A 14,793-nucleotide genomic window follows, 5' to 3' on the forward strand; every position below is an offset into this window, starting at 1 on the left:
GCCCTCTGGCTGGTGCTATGGGGGGAAAATTGCTTTGTGAGTCCAAAGTTGCCCAGGTCTATGTTAAATGTACAACCAATGACCCTGCTGGATGAGCACTGAAAGGGAGAAGCCACATTCCAACTCGAAGCACTAGTGGATTCCCAGGCATCTCTCATGCAATCACACACCCCAACACAACGCAATTCTTCCAGTGTCAAAACATAATGGAGAGCTGAGGCAGTGTGTCCCCAAGCCTCATAAACATCTGTGGGCTAGTTTTACTGCCAAAATGTCTTTTTTTTCTCTTATTTTCACGGTCCTTTACGAGTGAAGCCACAGGTAAAGAGCACAGGGGGTTGTCTCACAGCTGGAAGTGTTAAAAAAATGGAGCCAATATTTGAGGATGGTTTGAGGGACAAAAAAGAAATTCAGACCCTAAGTCTGAATCTCAGAAACTATTTTGAAGCACTAAGGAACTACCTAGATTCATCTGCAGTAGAAGTGAAAAGAGTTTTGAACCAAAACTAAGCACAGAACTTAAACACATATTAAAACCCACTCCCAGTTAACAGCCTGCCACTGGCCATCCTGACAATATTATTCTAGACCCAAAAGAAGTAATGCATGTATTTGCCCCAGGAGAAATAAAACCAGTTTTCCCTGAAAATACCTCTGCTTTTATCTAACGGGCACAATAGGGCTCTGCATTGCTTTTCAGTGCTGGGCTTGTCCTTCCCCTCACAGCAGCTGCCACCACAGCTGGACACGCATCCCTGGCAGCTGCTGCCCAGGTCGGATCCGGAGCCAGAGGACTGCCCAGTGCAGGGTTACATATCAGGATCTGAGGCAAAAAAAATATGTCAGCATCCCCCATTCTCTATTAAATATTTTGACAAGTAGTGTTGTAGTGAATGTCAAGATGCAGTGGAGCAATTAAAACAACAACATTTTTAAGGTTGAAATGATGCCTTTTGTCGTGGGTGGAAGGAGAGAGGGTAAAAAAGATCTTTATATCTGCATCAACTCTATGGAAGAGATTCTTGAAAAAAGCCTGGGAAGCAGCACCCCTGTGTGGAAACAAGAAGGGGCAGAGAGGGTGTGAGCCCCCAGGGTAAAGTTCATCCCTCTGCGAGGGTGCAAACATCTCCTGTTTTTTTCCGTCTTCCTATCCTAACCCTCAGACCCTCCCAAAACCTCTCCAATAGACCTTCAACTCTGGGACTCATCAGATCTGAGCAATGAGCAGCCCTTGCATTTTGCACATGGCTGAATTTCACTCCAGTGAATAAAAACCCCAAACCCAACAGCTGAATTCGGTAAAAGGAACTACTGCACTTTTGTGTCAAACATGGGAAGAGTCACAACTTCTGCCCCAGGCTCATACAACTCTGCCCTGGATGGAGAGCCCAGAGAAGCGCTTTACTTTGCACAAAGTGCTGACACCAACAAATACCATAATAGTGGAAGTAACTTCAACAAAACACTGCTGGCTAGCACAGCACTTCTGAACCTCAGCTGCTTTTTTTTTTTTTAAAGCTGTTTTGAAAGTTAATTGTTGAGCCTCACAAAAAAAAATAAATTCGGAGTTAGGCAACTATTTATGCCAAGGTTAAATTAGGTCAAATCCTGAAATCCTGACTTCAGGCCAGACTCTACAGTTCCCATTGATTTACTCAGGAATGTTGTATGTGCTGGAGAATTTATCCCTGGGTTGCTCCTCAGGGTGAAAACTGAGTTGGGATCTCTAGGTTTGACCCAGCACGCAGTGAGCAGGATGACCATGGAGTGGGCTGCTGGGCTGGCTAAGCCTGGCCTCGCTGCGGATTACAGCAGTTGCTTTATAATTTATGCCAGAGCAAAACTCCTGAGTATATCCTGAATATAGTTGCACTATAGTTCATCTCAGAGCAAATTTCTGGATATACCCTTATGATCCAGCTGGGGATTTTTCTCCATGTGAGATCTTTGGGATCAGATATCCCATGCATGGAAACTAGCTCATCCCTGCAGAAGATGCGGTGGGCTGCCAGGGTTTAGTTGCAGCTCTCTGCTTTCTCCGAGGCATCTGATTTGAGTGAAGCCTTTCTAACTTGCACCAATGGGGTAGGACCCACAAGGGCTCACAGCAGACAACCCAGACGTGCTGGTTGTCGCCATGCCTCGTTGTCTTTGCCTCTGTAGCTCCCAGGCATTTTTTGACACTTTGTTAGTAAAGGAGGAGCAACTGGGATATGAGATGGCTCCATCAGTCTCATGCTGTGTGTCCTTGTCACCAGAAGCATCCTCAGCTGCCCCATAAAGGAAAGCTCCAGCTCTCTTAGGCTGCCCAGCACAGCAAGCAGATAGGAGAAACTGTTCTTGTGTGTTTTCAGAGCATGCAATTTCTATACATACACGGAGTGACTTATTTCTCCTTACTTTGAACTGCTGCAGCGGCCTGAATTATGGCTGTCTCATTATCTACACACTATTTTTGTTCTGGTTGATTGCTTCCAGCTTAACTCCTCCCTGCTAGGTGTTTGAAGAATTTTGCCCTTTTGTTTTGAGGGCTACACACATCCTTCAGTGGCTGCAAGCATACCTAAAGAAAGTGCATTACCCAGCGGATTGGAGCATTATCCTTTTGGGCATTTCATGTGATGGTCACTGGAAGGATCTCAGTGCTGAACTGTACTTTGTCTATGTTGGGCATGTGGTGAGACTAAATCCTGTCTGTTACAAAGTCACTCCTGCTAGTTGTTTCCAAATGAATCAATAATCCTTTTAAAGCCACAGTTGCATCCATGATCCATCTACCGCTGGCTTTTGAACTGCCTACAGTCATACTCAGCATTTGCTACTCTATGTAAGTCATCCCATTGACTCTGAGAAGTGCTGGGGATGTTCAGGGCTTTGTGTTTAAATGCCAAACCATGGACACACTTCCACTCACTCAGTGCTGGCATTCTGTTGCACCCGGAGTGCTTTCCCAAATTACTCATTCTGACATTTGCTTGAGACACAAGACAGCTTCTTAGCAAAGACGAACCCGATTTCTGGAAGAATCACTCTAAGACCACAGTGGAAAAATACCAGAAATAATGAAATGCAATAATTAGCAGAGACCAAAAATCTGGGCACCTGTTTCCTGGCAAGGTGGTGGGGAGGCTGCCTGGACCATGGCTCAGCTGTTCCAGTGTCTGAGCAAGATTAATGCCTGGGTAAAGAGCAACTGATGGGTGCTGAAAATAGCAAGACTGAGGTCAAGCAGATGGGAAGAAAAGGGGTAAAGATTGCATTGTTTTTCCAGAGGCCTCCAGCATATAATAATAGAATGGTTTCAGTTGGAAGGGACCTTAAAGATCACCTAGTTCCAACTCCCCTGTCATGAACAGAGACACCTCCCACAAGACCAGGTTACTCGAAGCCCCATCCAACTGGGCCATGAACATTTCCAGGGATGAGGCATCCACAACTTCTCTGGGCAACCTCTTCCAGTGTATCATGACCCTCATGGCAAAGAATTTCTTCCTAATGCCTACTGTAAATCTACCCTGTTTCAGTATAAAACTGCTACCCTTTGTCCTATCACTACAACTCCCTGATAGAGAGTCTCTCCCCATCTTTCCTGTAGGCCCCCTTTACGTACTGGAAGGACACTATAGGGTATCCCCAGAGCCTTCTTTTCTGTAAGACAACCAGCCCCAACTCTCAGCCCATCCTCATAGAGGAGGTGCTCCATCCCTCTGGTCATCTTAGTGGCCTTCCTCTAGACCTGCTCGAGCAGGTCCATGTTCTTCTTCTGTTGGGGCCCCAGAGCTGGACACAGTACTGCAGGTGGGGTTTCCTGAGAATGGAGTAGAGGTGAATGGACATGGATCTGCTCAGCCTTGCTGTGCCTTCTTGCTGTGGAAGACAGGCAGCAGCTTGGGATGTGCGTGTGCTGGGAGCCTCGGCAACTCCTTCAGCTCCAAGGTATGCAGTGGGAGACCTGGGTAGTTCCACACCCCCTTCCCAGCACCACAGGTGCAGGCACTTTGCCTGGAGAGGCTGTCAGCAGCAATAAGCAATCCCCTCCATCAGCAGAGAGCCCCAGCTCCCTGCGCTGCTCTGCCTTCCACTGGGTGAGGCCTCTTCCTCCCGGGCTCTGACTCATGCCCACATGCGTGAGCAGGATGTGCATCACGGGCCAGCCCGGGGCCACCAGCTTGGCCCCGGCGCCCTGCAGGAGCAGCCCTGCCTGCGTCCAGCAGCTAAAGCCCTGCCAGCAACCCCAAACCATAGCCAGTGCCAGGGACTGAAGCTAAATGAGACCCCATCATCCTTCTTTCAGCACAGAAAGATGTCCCAGGATGGACCATCTCCTGGCCACGGCTGCTACAGGCAGCAAGCACGTCTTCCCTGACAAGTCCACAGGCGAGAGGTCCCTTATGGCTGGATTGAAGGGCCCATCCTGATGTGTTGAAAGCACTCTCCCTGCAAAACCACCCTTGCTCCATGCTGGAAAGAGATTTTTCAGGGCTTTCGCTGCGGTTGGCACATGAAGCGCCTGGGCCACAGCACTGCATGAAAAGGTGCTCCCCCTCCAGCCGAACCACAAATCCCACTTTTCCCCACGTGCCTGGAGAAAAAGAAGAAGAGATTGAGAAAAATGTTACCAAGTCAGGAAATCATTCTGGAGGAGGGGGTAGTAGTTCCTCTAACCTCGTGCATGGGGAAAGAAAACTATTTGCTGACTTTGCCTTATTCTTCAATTTATTGTTTTGCCAGCTGCTCAGATAAAAGGACAAAGCTCTGCCTGCTGTAATGAGGCTACCGGTCAAGCATGCCTCTGCAGTACAGAGCATCTGGCCGAGACACCGGTGGAGAGCAGGGAATAGTCCAAAAGGGTTCACAGGACACAACCTTTCAAATCCCTTTGCAACAGTGAGGACCGGACGTTTGCTCATTCTTCCTCACATGAAAGTTTGAAATCTCCTAGAGATCATTAACTTTAGCAGACAGAGCTCTTACATATTAAGGATCACAAGACTCATGATAAAAAAGTCCCATGAGTTCACTGATTAAGCCTTTCTGTCCACCGGGCTTGAGTCGCCATCGCGCTGGGTGCTGCAGCCACCTCTGAAGGCAGCTGCCCTGCACAGAGCTCTGTGTCGCCTCCAGTCCTCGTGGGGAGAGAAAGCAGCACAAAGTCCCTCTGAAACTGGGCCAATCAGTCCTCTTCAGTGGTTCCAGTCATATTCTTGTGTTTTGGAGCATATTCACTTTCCAAGCATGGTAGTTTAACAGAGCAGCACCAAGATCTGCTCTGGAATTTACTGCTGCAGGATTTTGAGACCCCAAAATACATACAGGGTCAAAGACAGCCAAGTAGCTGCTCAACAGCAAGGTCCCTGGAGATTGGTTAAAGACCAAAGTGGGCAACAGTGGGCCATGGTGTCATAGGGTCATAGAATGGTTTGGATTGGAAGGAACCTTAAAGACCACCTGGTTCCAGCCTCCCCACCACAAGTGGAGACACCTCCCACAAGGCCAAGTTGCTCAAAGCCCCATCCAACCTGGAACACTTCCAGGGAGGGGGCATCCACAGCTTCTCTGGGCAACCTGTTCCAGTGTCTCATCACCCTCATAGAAAATAATTTCTTCCCAGTATCTAATCTAAATCTACCCCTTTTCAGTTTGAAACTGTTAGCCCTCATCTTATCACTTTCCACTCCCTGATAAAGAGTTCTCCCCATCAAAAAACCTTTAAGTACCCTGTCCCTGTACTGCAGGGGGGACGTCACAGGAGGAGTCCAGCTGGTACCTGCCCTGTTCCCATGCACATCCGTGAGCGTCTGGGGCTGGGTGGACCTATTGGCCCTGCCTTCCTCCACATGTGGGCAGCTTGGGGACATGCATGAGGGTGAGGAGGAGTAGGGTTCACTGCCGTGCTTGTCAGCCTAAAAATTCACACAAGCACCAGGGTGGGTTTTACCCTTTTGCCTGGGGTTTGAGAGCTGTTGCCACCCTGCTCTGAAATGAAGGCTGACAGATGACCTTTGTGAGCCTTATTCTGCTGCCTTTACTCACTGGAGGAAGCACTTACTCACACTAGGCGTCCCATTGCCCATCTGCAAAGTCATTGTCATTGGATATGAGACACTTGCACAGACTTTGGCCCCGAATTATGTTGATACTTTGCCCCCATTTGCTAGCATGGCAGAGAAAACTCGCAGTATTTGAACCTCAGCGAGACTGTGAATCTGGCGAGTCAAGACTTGACGGGGATGTTAACACAAGGCCCAACAATGGCTTTACACTCAATTACATTTACGGTTTCTGTGATTCATCTAAATATTTATAGCTTTGCCATTACCTGAAAGTTAAGAAAAGAAAAAATATATGTAAAGGAAAAAAAAAAGCTGTGCAATGACCAATTTGCTGGTGCAAGATGCTGGGTGACACAGGAGAAGCTCAGCAAATAGCTTAGGTGGTGGGGAAGAGTCATCGTCTGTGGTGACCGGAGCTATATTTGATTTCTTAGGCAATGTCAGCTTTTGCATGCTACATTCTTTGGCTAATTGCCAGCACGATGTGTAATACTTTAGCCACACTGTTGTTACTTAATCCTTTCCTAATCTGCAATTTGCGCAAGAGGGGTAAAATCTAAGCAAAGCCACTGAGAACATCTCCACTAATAATTTATCAAACTCGACTTTTGTTGTTTGCAGGAGACAGTAGTTGGTGGAGGTGAATGTTTTCCCACTACAGCACTGTCTGATAAACACGGGGCAGCTGATTCATGCCACACTTATTTTGTGTCATCCACCCTTCGTGTCACCCTGATATTTCTTCGAATGATAAGCCCGTCGTGTGTGCTCACAACACATCACCGAGGCCCTAGTTTCATCTCTTTCTGCAAATTACACATTAATTAACCATTAATAACAGTGGGAGTTTCACGCACAAATCCACACCCACTGTGATGAGACCGTGCCCTCGGTGAGCAAGTGCCTGATTAACCACCTGCACTTCAGCCTCCGCAGCCCTGCGAGACAAACGTCCCTCGCGAGGGAAGCACACGGGCGCTCACTGGCCCTAATCCTGCTGTAAAGAAAAGCGTTACCTCTTGCTCTATGAATTTTATTTATTTTGGTCCTCTGGGCAGTGCTTGCTGTTGTTAGAAACATGATTGCTTCATACAGTTATGTTAATGTTTGCATTTGACAGAATGTAATTGATACTTCTGCTGCTCCGGCTTCAAAGCCAAATTAGGAAATGAAGTGCTGCACATTAGCTTGTTTAGCTGGTTAAATACTGTAAATAAATACATACAGGGCAATGAAAACTAATGAGTTTTCTTTAAGGCATTTTCTAAATAGTTGTCTTCATAAAAAAAAAAAAAGGTTCCAGCTGTGAACTCATATCCTGAAGGATTTGTCATTTTGCTGCAATAAAAATTGATCCTGACTGAAATCTGAACTCTGAGTTTCACTTGGAGAATGGGATTTTGCAAGTTCTGGAGGAATCATGGTAAGAACTGTTGCAAATTTCATGGTGCTTTTACCAACAATAGTTCTGAGAGACGTTGCATTTAACAAAGCCATTTTTTGCAAGGAATTAATTCAGACTGTGGTTACAGGTCAAGCTATTCTCCTCAGTGCTCACTAGCAAAGCATTATATTTGTAAGAAGCATTTGCATAGGATATTTCTTTGTGCTGCTAAATCTGTGCGGTGCTGTAATGCTAAACGTTGGGGTTTTTTTCCCTAACAGAATGCAATAGCATGAAAAAAGTGGAAAAAAAATTCTGCTTTAGTATAAAGAGATAGTCTGAAGAGCTTTTCTTGACGGAATGCACTTAGCACTGGTTGAATAAAATGTGTTTTTCAACTTATCTCTCAGGCCTACCCTCAGTGCATTACAGCAGAGCAAGAGAAGAGCTTTGTGATCCAGCCAAGTGCAATGAATCTTTTCTCGTACATCTGCATAATTTTTTTTTCTTTTCCACTTTTTCTTTCATAAATAATACGTTGATACAGAAATGTCTTTGACTGGCTTGAAGGTGTTCTTCTAAAATCAGGGCACTTATTATCGTAGGTAGAACTGGACCTCTACCAATCCTTCTTAATTAACTACAAATAACCTCAGCAGTATCACCTGCTTGGCAAAGAGATGTTGACCTTAAACCTGAGCTTGCTGAGCTGGCTGTTTTACCTGGCACTTTAAGAGGAAGCTGGTTTATAAATTCTGCTGTGCCGCTTCAAAAGAAAGTTACTGAACTGATGCCTAAAACACAGCTGAAGTATCAAGAGTTGATAAAAATACATATTTAGGATGTAAGATCTATCCTGCCTGGGAGGCGGTTTTATACCGATTTAGGATGGAGCCCAGGATGTTCTGAAAAACCTCAACTTTTGCGTTTTCAGCCGCAAATGCAGGAGGACGGAAGGCTCCCAGCATTTTTCAGAGAGGCCAGCCATATCTTGCAACTTCAAGCTGAAAACGGTGACCAGATCTGAGAAATACGTGAGAGATTCATAGAGTCCTCATCCAAAAGGACCATTTAAAAATAGACAAATTATGACTCTCTCAAGAAGAAATGTGTGCATTGCATAAATCAAAGTTCTCACACCCACCATCAAAGTTTAATCACTTAATATGCTGGTTCTTTCAACATGCTCTGAAACTTTGTATACAATAATACAAACGATGGGGTTACGAAGCAATAGCAATTTATTCTGCTGTACAAACGGATGTTGCATTATAATCCCTAAAGCAACACGGAGGCTGTTTGCAGATGTTACTACAATTTGGCGTTTATTTTAATTGCTCTGCAACGTAGCCCATGTGAAATAAAGTCATGAGATGACCTACACATTCACCTACTAATGGTGACTTAACTGCAATGGGAGGGGAGAAAAAAAAAAAGTGTTTTGAAAGTTTTCAAGGTTTCACCAGAAGATGAACCTTCTGCAGTTGTTTTAAAAGGATGCATCAGGGCTTCTATCCAAGCCTGAAAGCATGGTAGGGCAGGGGGTAATTTAATCAGCCAGGCTATTTGGTGCATGTATTTTTACAAGTCTTGCAGGAATAACAGCCCTAAAGTAACTTGAGATATTTTGGTGTCTGACATTCACTCAGCAAGTGCTAAGAAAATATGCTTACTGCACAGATTGCTGGTTTCTCGGAGTGGGAGTCAAGGTGCCTAATTAAAGGCAGCGCACTTTGCTTTGTCGCTGACCAGGACCCGGTTCCCTCCTGTTCTCCACCCCTCCCCTTCTAAAAGCGAAATCCTTAAAGTTGTTCCTGCTCAGAGAGCCACCTGGAAGCAGTTGCTGTGGTGAACAGATTTCAAGCAAAAGGACAAAGTTAAACAGGAGGTGAAGTATAAATAAAAATCAAGACTCTTCCTCCTCCTCTCTGCTTGTGAGCGATGATCTCACCGCTTCGGGTGGATTATAAGGGTGGCTTGATCTCTTTCAGGAAAGCACATTCTCTAACCTTGATACTGCTGCTATTTATACTCCTTTCTTCTCGCCACAAGGAAAAGCAGCTCTAATAATCTTCCCCTCGGTTTTTAACGGGAGCACTGGGTAGCTTCTGCACTGCTGCCCTGGCTCCGGCTCCCCGTTAAAGCCAATGCTCTCACCCGCTGCCTCTGCTTCTGGCTGCTCACTTTTAGACAACCTGAGATCTGATTTTCCACTGGCTCGAGCATCACCTTGCCACGCACGCAGGTGCAGGGTGACAGCCTTGCAGTGCCACAGCATTTTCCACTCGCAGGACACCGGTGGAAATGAATGCACGTGCTGAAAGGCAATAGGGTTTCTAAAGCTGAGGCAGAGCTGTAACTCCTCTCTCCCTTGTTTATCAGATGAAGAGAATGCTCCATTTCACATCATTCTGGTGACATTTCAGGTCCTTTGCATCCCCTGAAAGGCAGGAGCCATCATCTCCACTGATCTCCATCGAGATTCCCCTCAGGCAAAGCTGGGGGAGGTCAGGGCTCGCCTCGGCAGCACAGGCAAAATGAGACACGTACAGAGACCGCAGATGAGCTGATCCTCTTTTATGTCAAACTCCCTTTTTTCAGATTATACCAAACATGCTTAAGCTGCGTTCTCCTCAAGACACCACAAGAAATGGGGACAAACATTATGAAACTGAGTTTATTAAAATTTTCTACAAGTCAGACTTTATCATCCAGGTTTCCACATACATTTACATATTTACAAGTTGGACATAGTGTTTTTAGCTTTTCTGGCAGAGTTTTCTACCAATATATACAAATGTACTGTTTTTCATTGAAGGGTTAAACTGTATCACAGATACAAATGTCAAGCAATCATGAGAGGTTTAGTGCAACGGAGAGCTGTAGCGCCCTGCTCTTAATGCTCATGATTCTGTCAAGTTAGTATTGCCAACACTAATTCACATTAAATTGCTCTTCGACACCTCTTATTAGGACAAACAAAGTACAACTAAACAAGAAAAAAAAAACAACACACCCGAACAATAAGGTATGTACAAAGTACACAGTCCATGAGGTATACATGGTATTCTCAAAACGCATGGTGGGACTGCAGCTTGCTGGGGGTTAACCATTAAAATGACTTCGCTTGAACTGTGCCATGTAGGGGACATACGTTACCCACCTCACGGCCGTTTCAGAGGCCACGCCCTTGCCTAAAGGGTAATGGACATCTTTTTGTATAAGCCACTGGACACAAATGTGAAATGAAGCAGAAATTTTAGGTAGGACTAAGCTTTACTTACCCCCAACCCAGGAAGCTAGTGATTTAGATATATCCATTATCCACGTAGATTGGAAAGACTATGAATTATCATGCAAAAAGAAAAAAGAAAAAAGAAATTTAAGGGGAAAAAAATTGTAGCTGGAGGCAAACAACATACCTTAATAATCAACTAAGGGCATATGGAGATTTCACTCTTAAGACTAACTTTTCGGGGGGTAGAGGGGGGACGAGGAGAGGGGATGTGATGTTTTTAAGAGTTTAGCCTGCAGGAAAACACCATCGTGTTTACATGTACTGTACAAGATACCCCTTATCGTTTTCCAAGGGAAGGTGCCCCAGACGATAGTGTTACGGTTTGGTAAACGGATATGTTTTGGCACTCGGAGCTTATGAGACCTGCTACTTGACAAGCTCGCTGAGGGCATAAAGTTATATAGGCTACACCATGGTAACGTGAGGGAGGCTTAAGTCTATTTAAAATGCTTTCCCGGTGAGCAAATGGCATCGGAGGGGATCCGGCTGGAACATCTACCGGTTTCTGCTTCGGAAAGAGCCACAGCAGTGATTTGTCTTGTTGGGTGGATCTAGGAGCTTCATGCCTCTGAAAGCAAGATCAGCTGGACAAGCAGCAAAGAGCAGGCAGCTGGCCGTGGCGGGCAAAGACCTCATTCCCTCGTCAAAGTGCGCTTACTGTCCGAATGCTACTTTGCAAGCCGGCCGGTGTGGCAAGCCAAGTCGATTCCCCTTTTTACCTGTTTCTGTCAGATTTGCTCAGTCAGAGGTGTGCCTCGTGCCCCCCCACCTCCTATGCATCGTGACCAGGGCTCTGCAACTCCCCGGAGCCACCGTGGGAAAGCAGACGGAGCTTCGTTTCTGTCTGACGCCTCGCCAGCCAGGAGAATCTGCAGCCAAGATGCGTCCAGTTACAGCGGTGGAGGATGCGGGAGGCAGGAGGAAAGCTGGGCGGCTCTTGAAAAGTTGCACAGGTCCTCCAGGGCTGGTGGGACAAACCTACTGGTGGAGGAAGAGGATGAAGCTCTTGAGTACGTTCAAGGAGCAGAGATCTATGGGTTGGCGTTTCTTTTAAACAAGGTCACTTTTCTGACCATACTGGCACTTTAAGATGCTGTTGAGTTTGCAGACATGAAAAATTGAGACTCTACGAAGACGCCGGAGGTGAGAACCGCTGAGGTTTCTTAGATTTCAGGGTTAGCAGAAGAAGGAGCTAATATCATCACTGTCTCCGTGATATTCTGGAACGATTTGATCTGAAGCTCCTGTCTCCTGATCTGTATATCCAGGCTCCAAGACTGCCTCAAACCAAGGGTGAAGCAAGATCTCTGGAGCAGTGAGTCTTTCTGAGGGCTCCCGTCGCAGAAGGCTGCGGATGAGGCATCGGGCTTTGGGGGAGACGTGGTCAGGAATACAGAACTGTCCACGCCGGATTTTGGAAAACAGAGTGCTAGGGTCCGAGTCATGGAAGGGATAACGTCCCACCAGGAGGGTATAGAGCATCACTCCCAAGCTCCACACATCGGCCGATTTTCCAGAGTAAGTCCCCGTCGTGTTCAGGATCTCAGGGCTGACGTATGCCGGGCAGCCGTGCTTGTCTGAGAGCGCATCGTCTTCCCCTTTGATGATATGTGTGTCTTCCAGGCTCTCCAGCCGCAGCTGAGTCCTACAGAGGGCAGGAGAGGAAGCTCCAGGTGAGAAATAGCAACACCCAGGCACAAGAGAGCCTGGCGAGCCCCCCACCCACTGCAGCGATCCCCTTCTCGCTTCAGCATAAAGAAAAGGAGCGGGAACACTTTTTAATCTGCAGTAGAGGAGTTGCCTGAGCTCTTGGACAGGTGTAATGGAAGCCCGGTTACATGTATCAGGCAGGCATTCAGCGACATCTGCTTATTTACTGGGGGGTTTAACAACACAGGGGGCTCTGGAAGAACATCAGAAAGTCACCTTCTACCCGCACAGGTTGCGCTGCAGTGCAGGGGGCTAATCAGCACATCATACGCGCTGCTATTTGCAGCTCAGACTTGGGAGTAAATGTCGCCCAGCTGCGTGTTGCAAAGCACAAAGTCCAGCTCCCTTCCACGCATGTGGGAACCATTGGCTTCCCTGAGTTTTGAGTTTTAATTTCTACTTTTAACTATCCTTCTTTTGGCCTTTCTGGAGGGTATCACCACACCCGCAACCTCCTGGGGTCCCCCTCTCCCCGACCTCCGGAGATTTGCGGGGGCAAAGGGCAGCTTTACATCAGGGAGGAAGCCACTGGAAGGGCTCGGCGCTGCTTTGCAGCCCGCTGGGGTGTAGATGCGTTGGCTGCCGCCTGTCCTCAGCGTGACCTCACCAAACACCCATTGGTTCTGCAAACGGAAAATATGACTCAACTTGAACCGTGGGCCCGGGATTGGCTGCGAGAGCCCTGAAACTGCACCTGTGCCGGAGAGCCCGAGTCCGCCTGCCATTGCTTAACCCTCTTCTTGCCAAATGGGATGCACATGACACTCGCCTGTGCAACGCCTTATTTCCAAATGAGCGAGACTGTGTGCAATGTAACATTTCAACAAATGTTTCATCTTCTTATGGGCGGGAAAAGCTGCAATAGTTTCCTTCTGAGGAATTACTTTCTTTGCGCGTCAACATAGGGTTGTTTCTGTTTAAGAGGGGCAGTGCTGGTTAATTTTCTTAACGTGTTTGCAAATGATATCCTGAAGAAGCTCTAACCCAGTTAAAAACATGAAATAAAATGCATTTTCATCTGCTTCAGTAATATCACCTCCAGTTTCATCCGAATAAGCACAACTCCGTTACAGTTTTTACTTGATTTTTTTAGCTTCCCACAGGACAAGCTGCTAGTCAGTGTCAGTTTTGCTGATTAAAAATGTATTTCTGGCTCTGCCACGTGCAGTGAGGCACTACAAGAGCAAACACTCTAGGGAAAATACTGAATTATTCCCTAATCTAAATTTAACAACTAGATTCTGGATCTCCTCTCAAATAAACCTAGGCTTTAGGCTAAGTTTTACCAAAGTGCTTTTCCTCAGTGCAGGATTCCCAAAGCAATATATAACCATGTCCCACCTTCCCTCCTGTGCATGCCTATGTCCACGGGCACAGTGGGTACAAAAAGTACCACTGCTGGTAGCAGAGAAAGGATGAAACCCTTGAGGGACATGGCCAGTCTTTTGTTAGCAGCACGACCCTGATCAGGAGGCGATCACAGCGAGTAAATCCCTCCTGAGCATCCCCTTCCTGACCGCGGTTCTGCCACGGGGCAGCTCTCCCAGGCACGAGAGGGGACCGTATCTCAGCCTCCTCACAGGAACCGTATCTCAGGCTCCTCACACCTCCTGCTCCCCCAGCGGGGCCGTTCCCTCTCACTGGCACAACGCCTTGGCCTCCCTCCTCTCCCTCCCTCTGCCTTTTATTCATTTCACACGGAATGAGTGGCACACATGACATCTTCTGGCGCTAACGAGCACCCGAACTATTGTCCCTTTGTCTGCCAGTGGGTTTTACTGAACTTCTGCTGAATGAGAGGAAGCTCCCGGCGAGCTTCCTCCCTTTGATCAGTTGAGTTCTAAGAAAGACTAAGCGCGCACGGGTTAGATCTGTGACCTGCTACATGCACGTGATGGGGACCTACTGGGATCGCTTGCAGGTGATGCCCGGCTGACACGGCCATTTCCACTCCCTGGGACGCTTTCTGTGTCTCTAGATGTGGCATTTCTCCCTCCCCACCCCCCTCCCTGGGGCTGGCTGGTGACAACCGCTTACCTTTCTTCATTAGAGAAGACAAATTTCCTGAGCTTGAGGTCACCAAGTACGATGGCCGACTGGTGGCAGTGAGCGACAGCGGAGACGATCTGCTTGAACAGCCGCGCAGCCTCCTCTTCCCTCAGCCTCTTGCAGCTCCTCACGTAGGAGTGCATGTCCCCAAAGTCCTTTTCAAAGAACACATAGGCCTTGGTGTCCCCGAGGATGACTTCGACCACTCCGGTGATGTTTCTGTGCGACGGCAGCTGAATGTAAGGCCGGATCTTGTCCTGGTAGTGTTTGAGGGGGAACACCTGTAAAGAGGAAATTAA

At 47.2% G+C, this 14,793-nt stretch overlaps 1 protein-coding gene across 1 annotated transcript; it reads right to left on the reverse strand.

The window, feature by feature from the left end:
• Positions 1–11,911: 11,911 nt before the first annotated feature.
• TRIB1 (tribbles pseudokinase 1) lies at positions 11,912–14,772 on the reverse strand. Its single transcript, XM_009877060.1, has 2 exons — positions 14,483–14,772; positions 11,912–12,380 (listed from the first exon to the last, which is right to left on the reverse strand). The coding sequence occupies exons 1-2, from the start codon at positions 14,635–14,637 to the stop codon at positions 11,912–11,914; spliced, it is 624 nt and encodes a 207-aa protein (XP_009875362.1). The 5' UTR covers positions 14,638–14,772.
• Positions 14,773–14,793: the final 21 nt, after the last annotated feature.

This window comes from Apaloderma vittatum, unplaced genomic scaffold, assembly GCF_000703405.1.
Source record: "Apaloderma vittatum isolate BGI_N311 unplaced genomic scaffold, ASM70340v1 scaffold1089, whole genome shotgun sequence".
NCBI classification, from domain to species: Eukaryota; Metazoa; Chordata; class Aves; order Trogoniformes; family Trogonidae; genus Apaloderma; species Apaloderma vittatum.

Bases quoted from the DNA above. Each gene is read 5' to 3' on its own strand.
- TRIB1 (XM_009877060.1), bottom strand. From the start codon at position 14,637: ATGCACTCCTACGTGAGGAGCTGCAAGAGGCTGAGGGAAGAGGAGGCT. The intron at 12,381-14,482 runs GTAAGCGGTTGT...TGCCCTCTGTAG, and splicing joins GTCTTCTCTAATGAAGAAAG to GACTCAGCTGCGGCTGGAGA.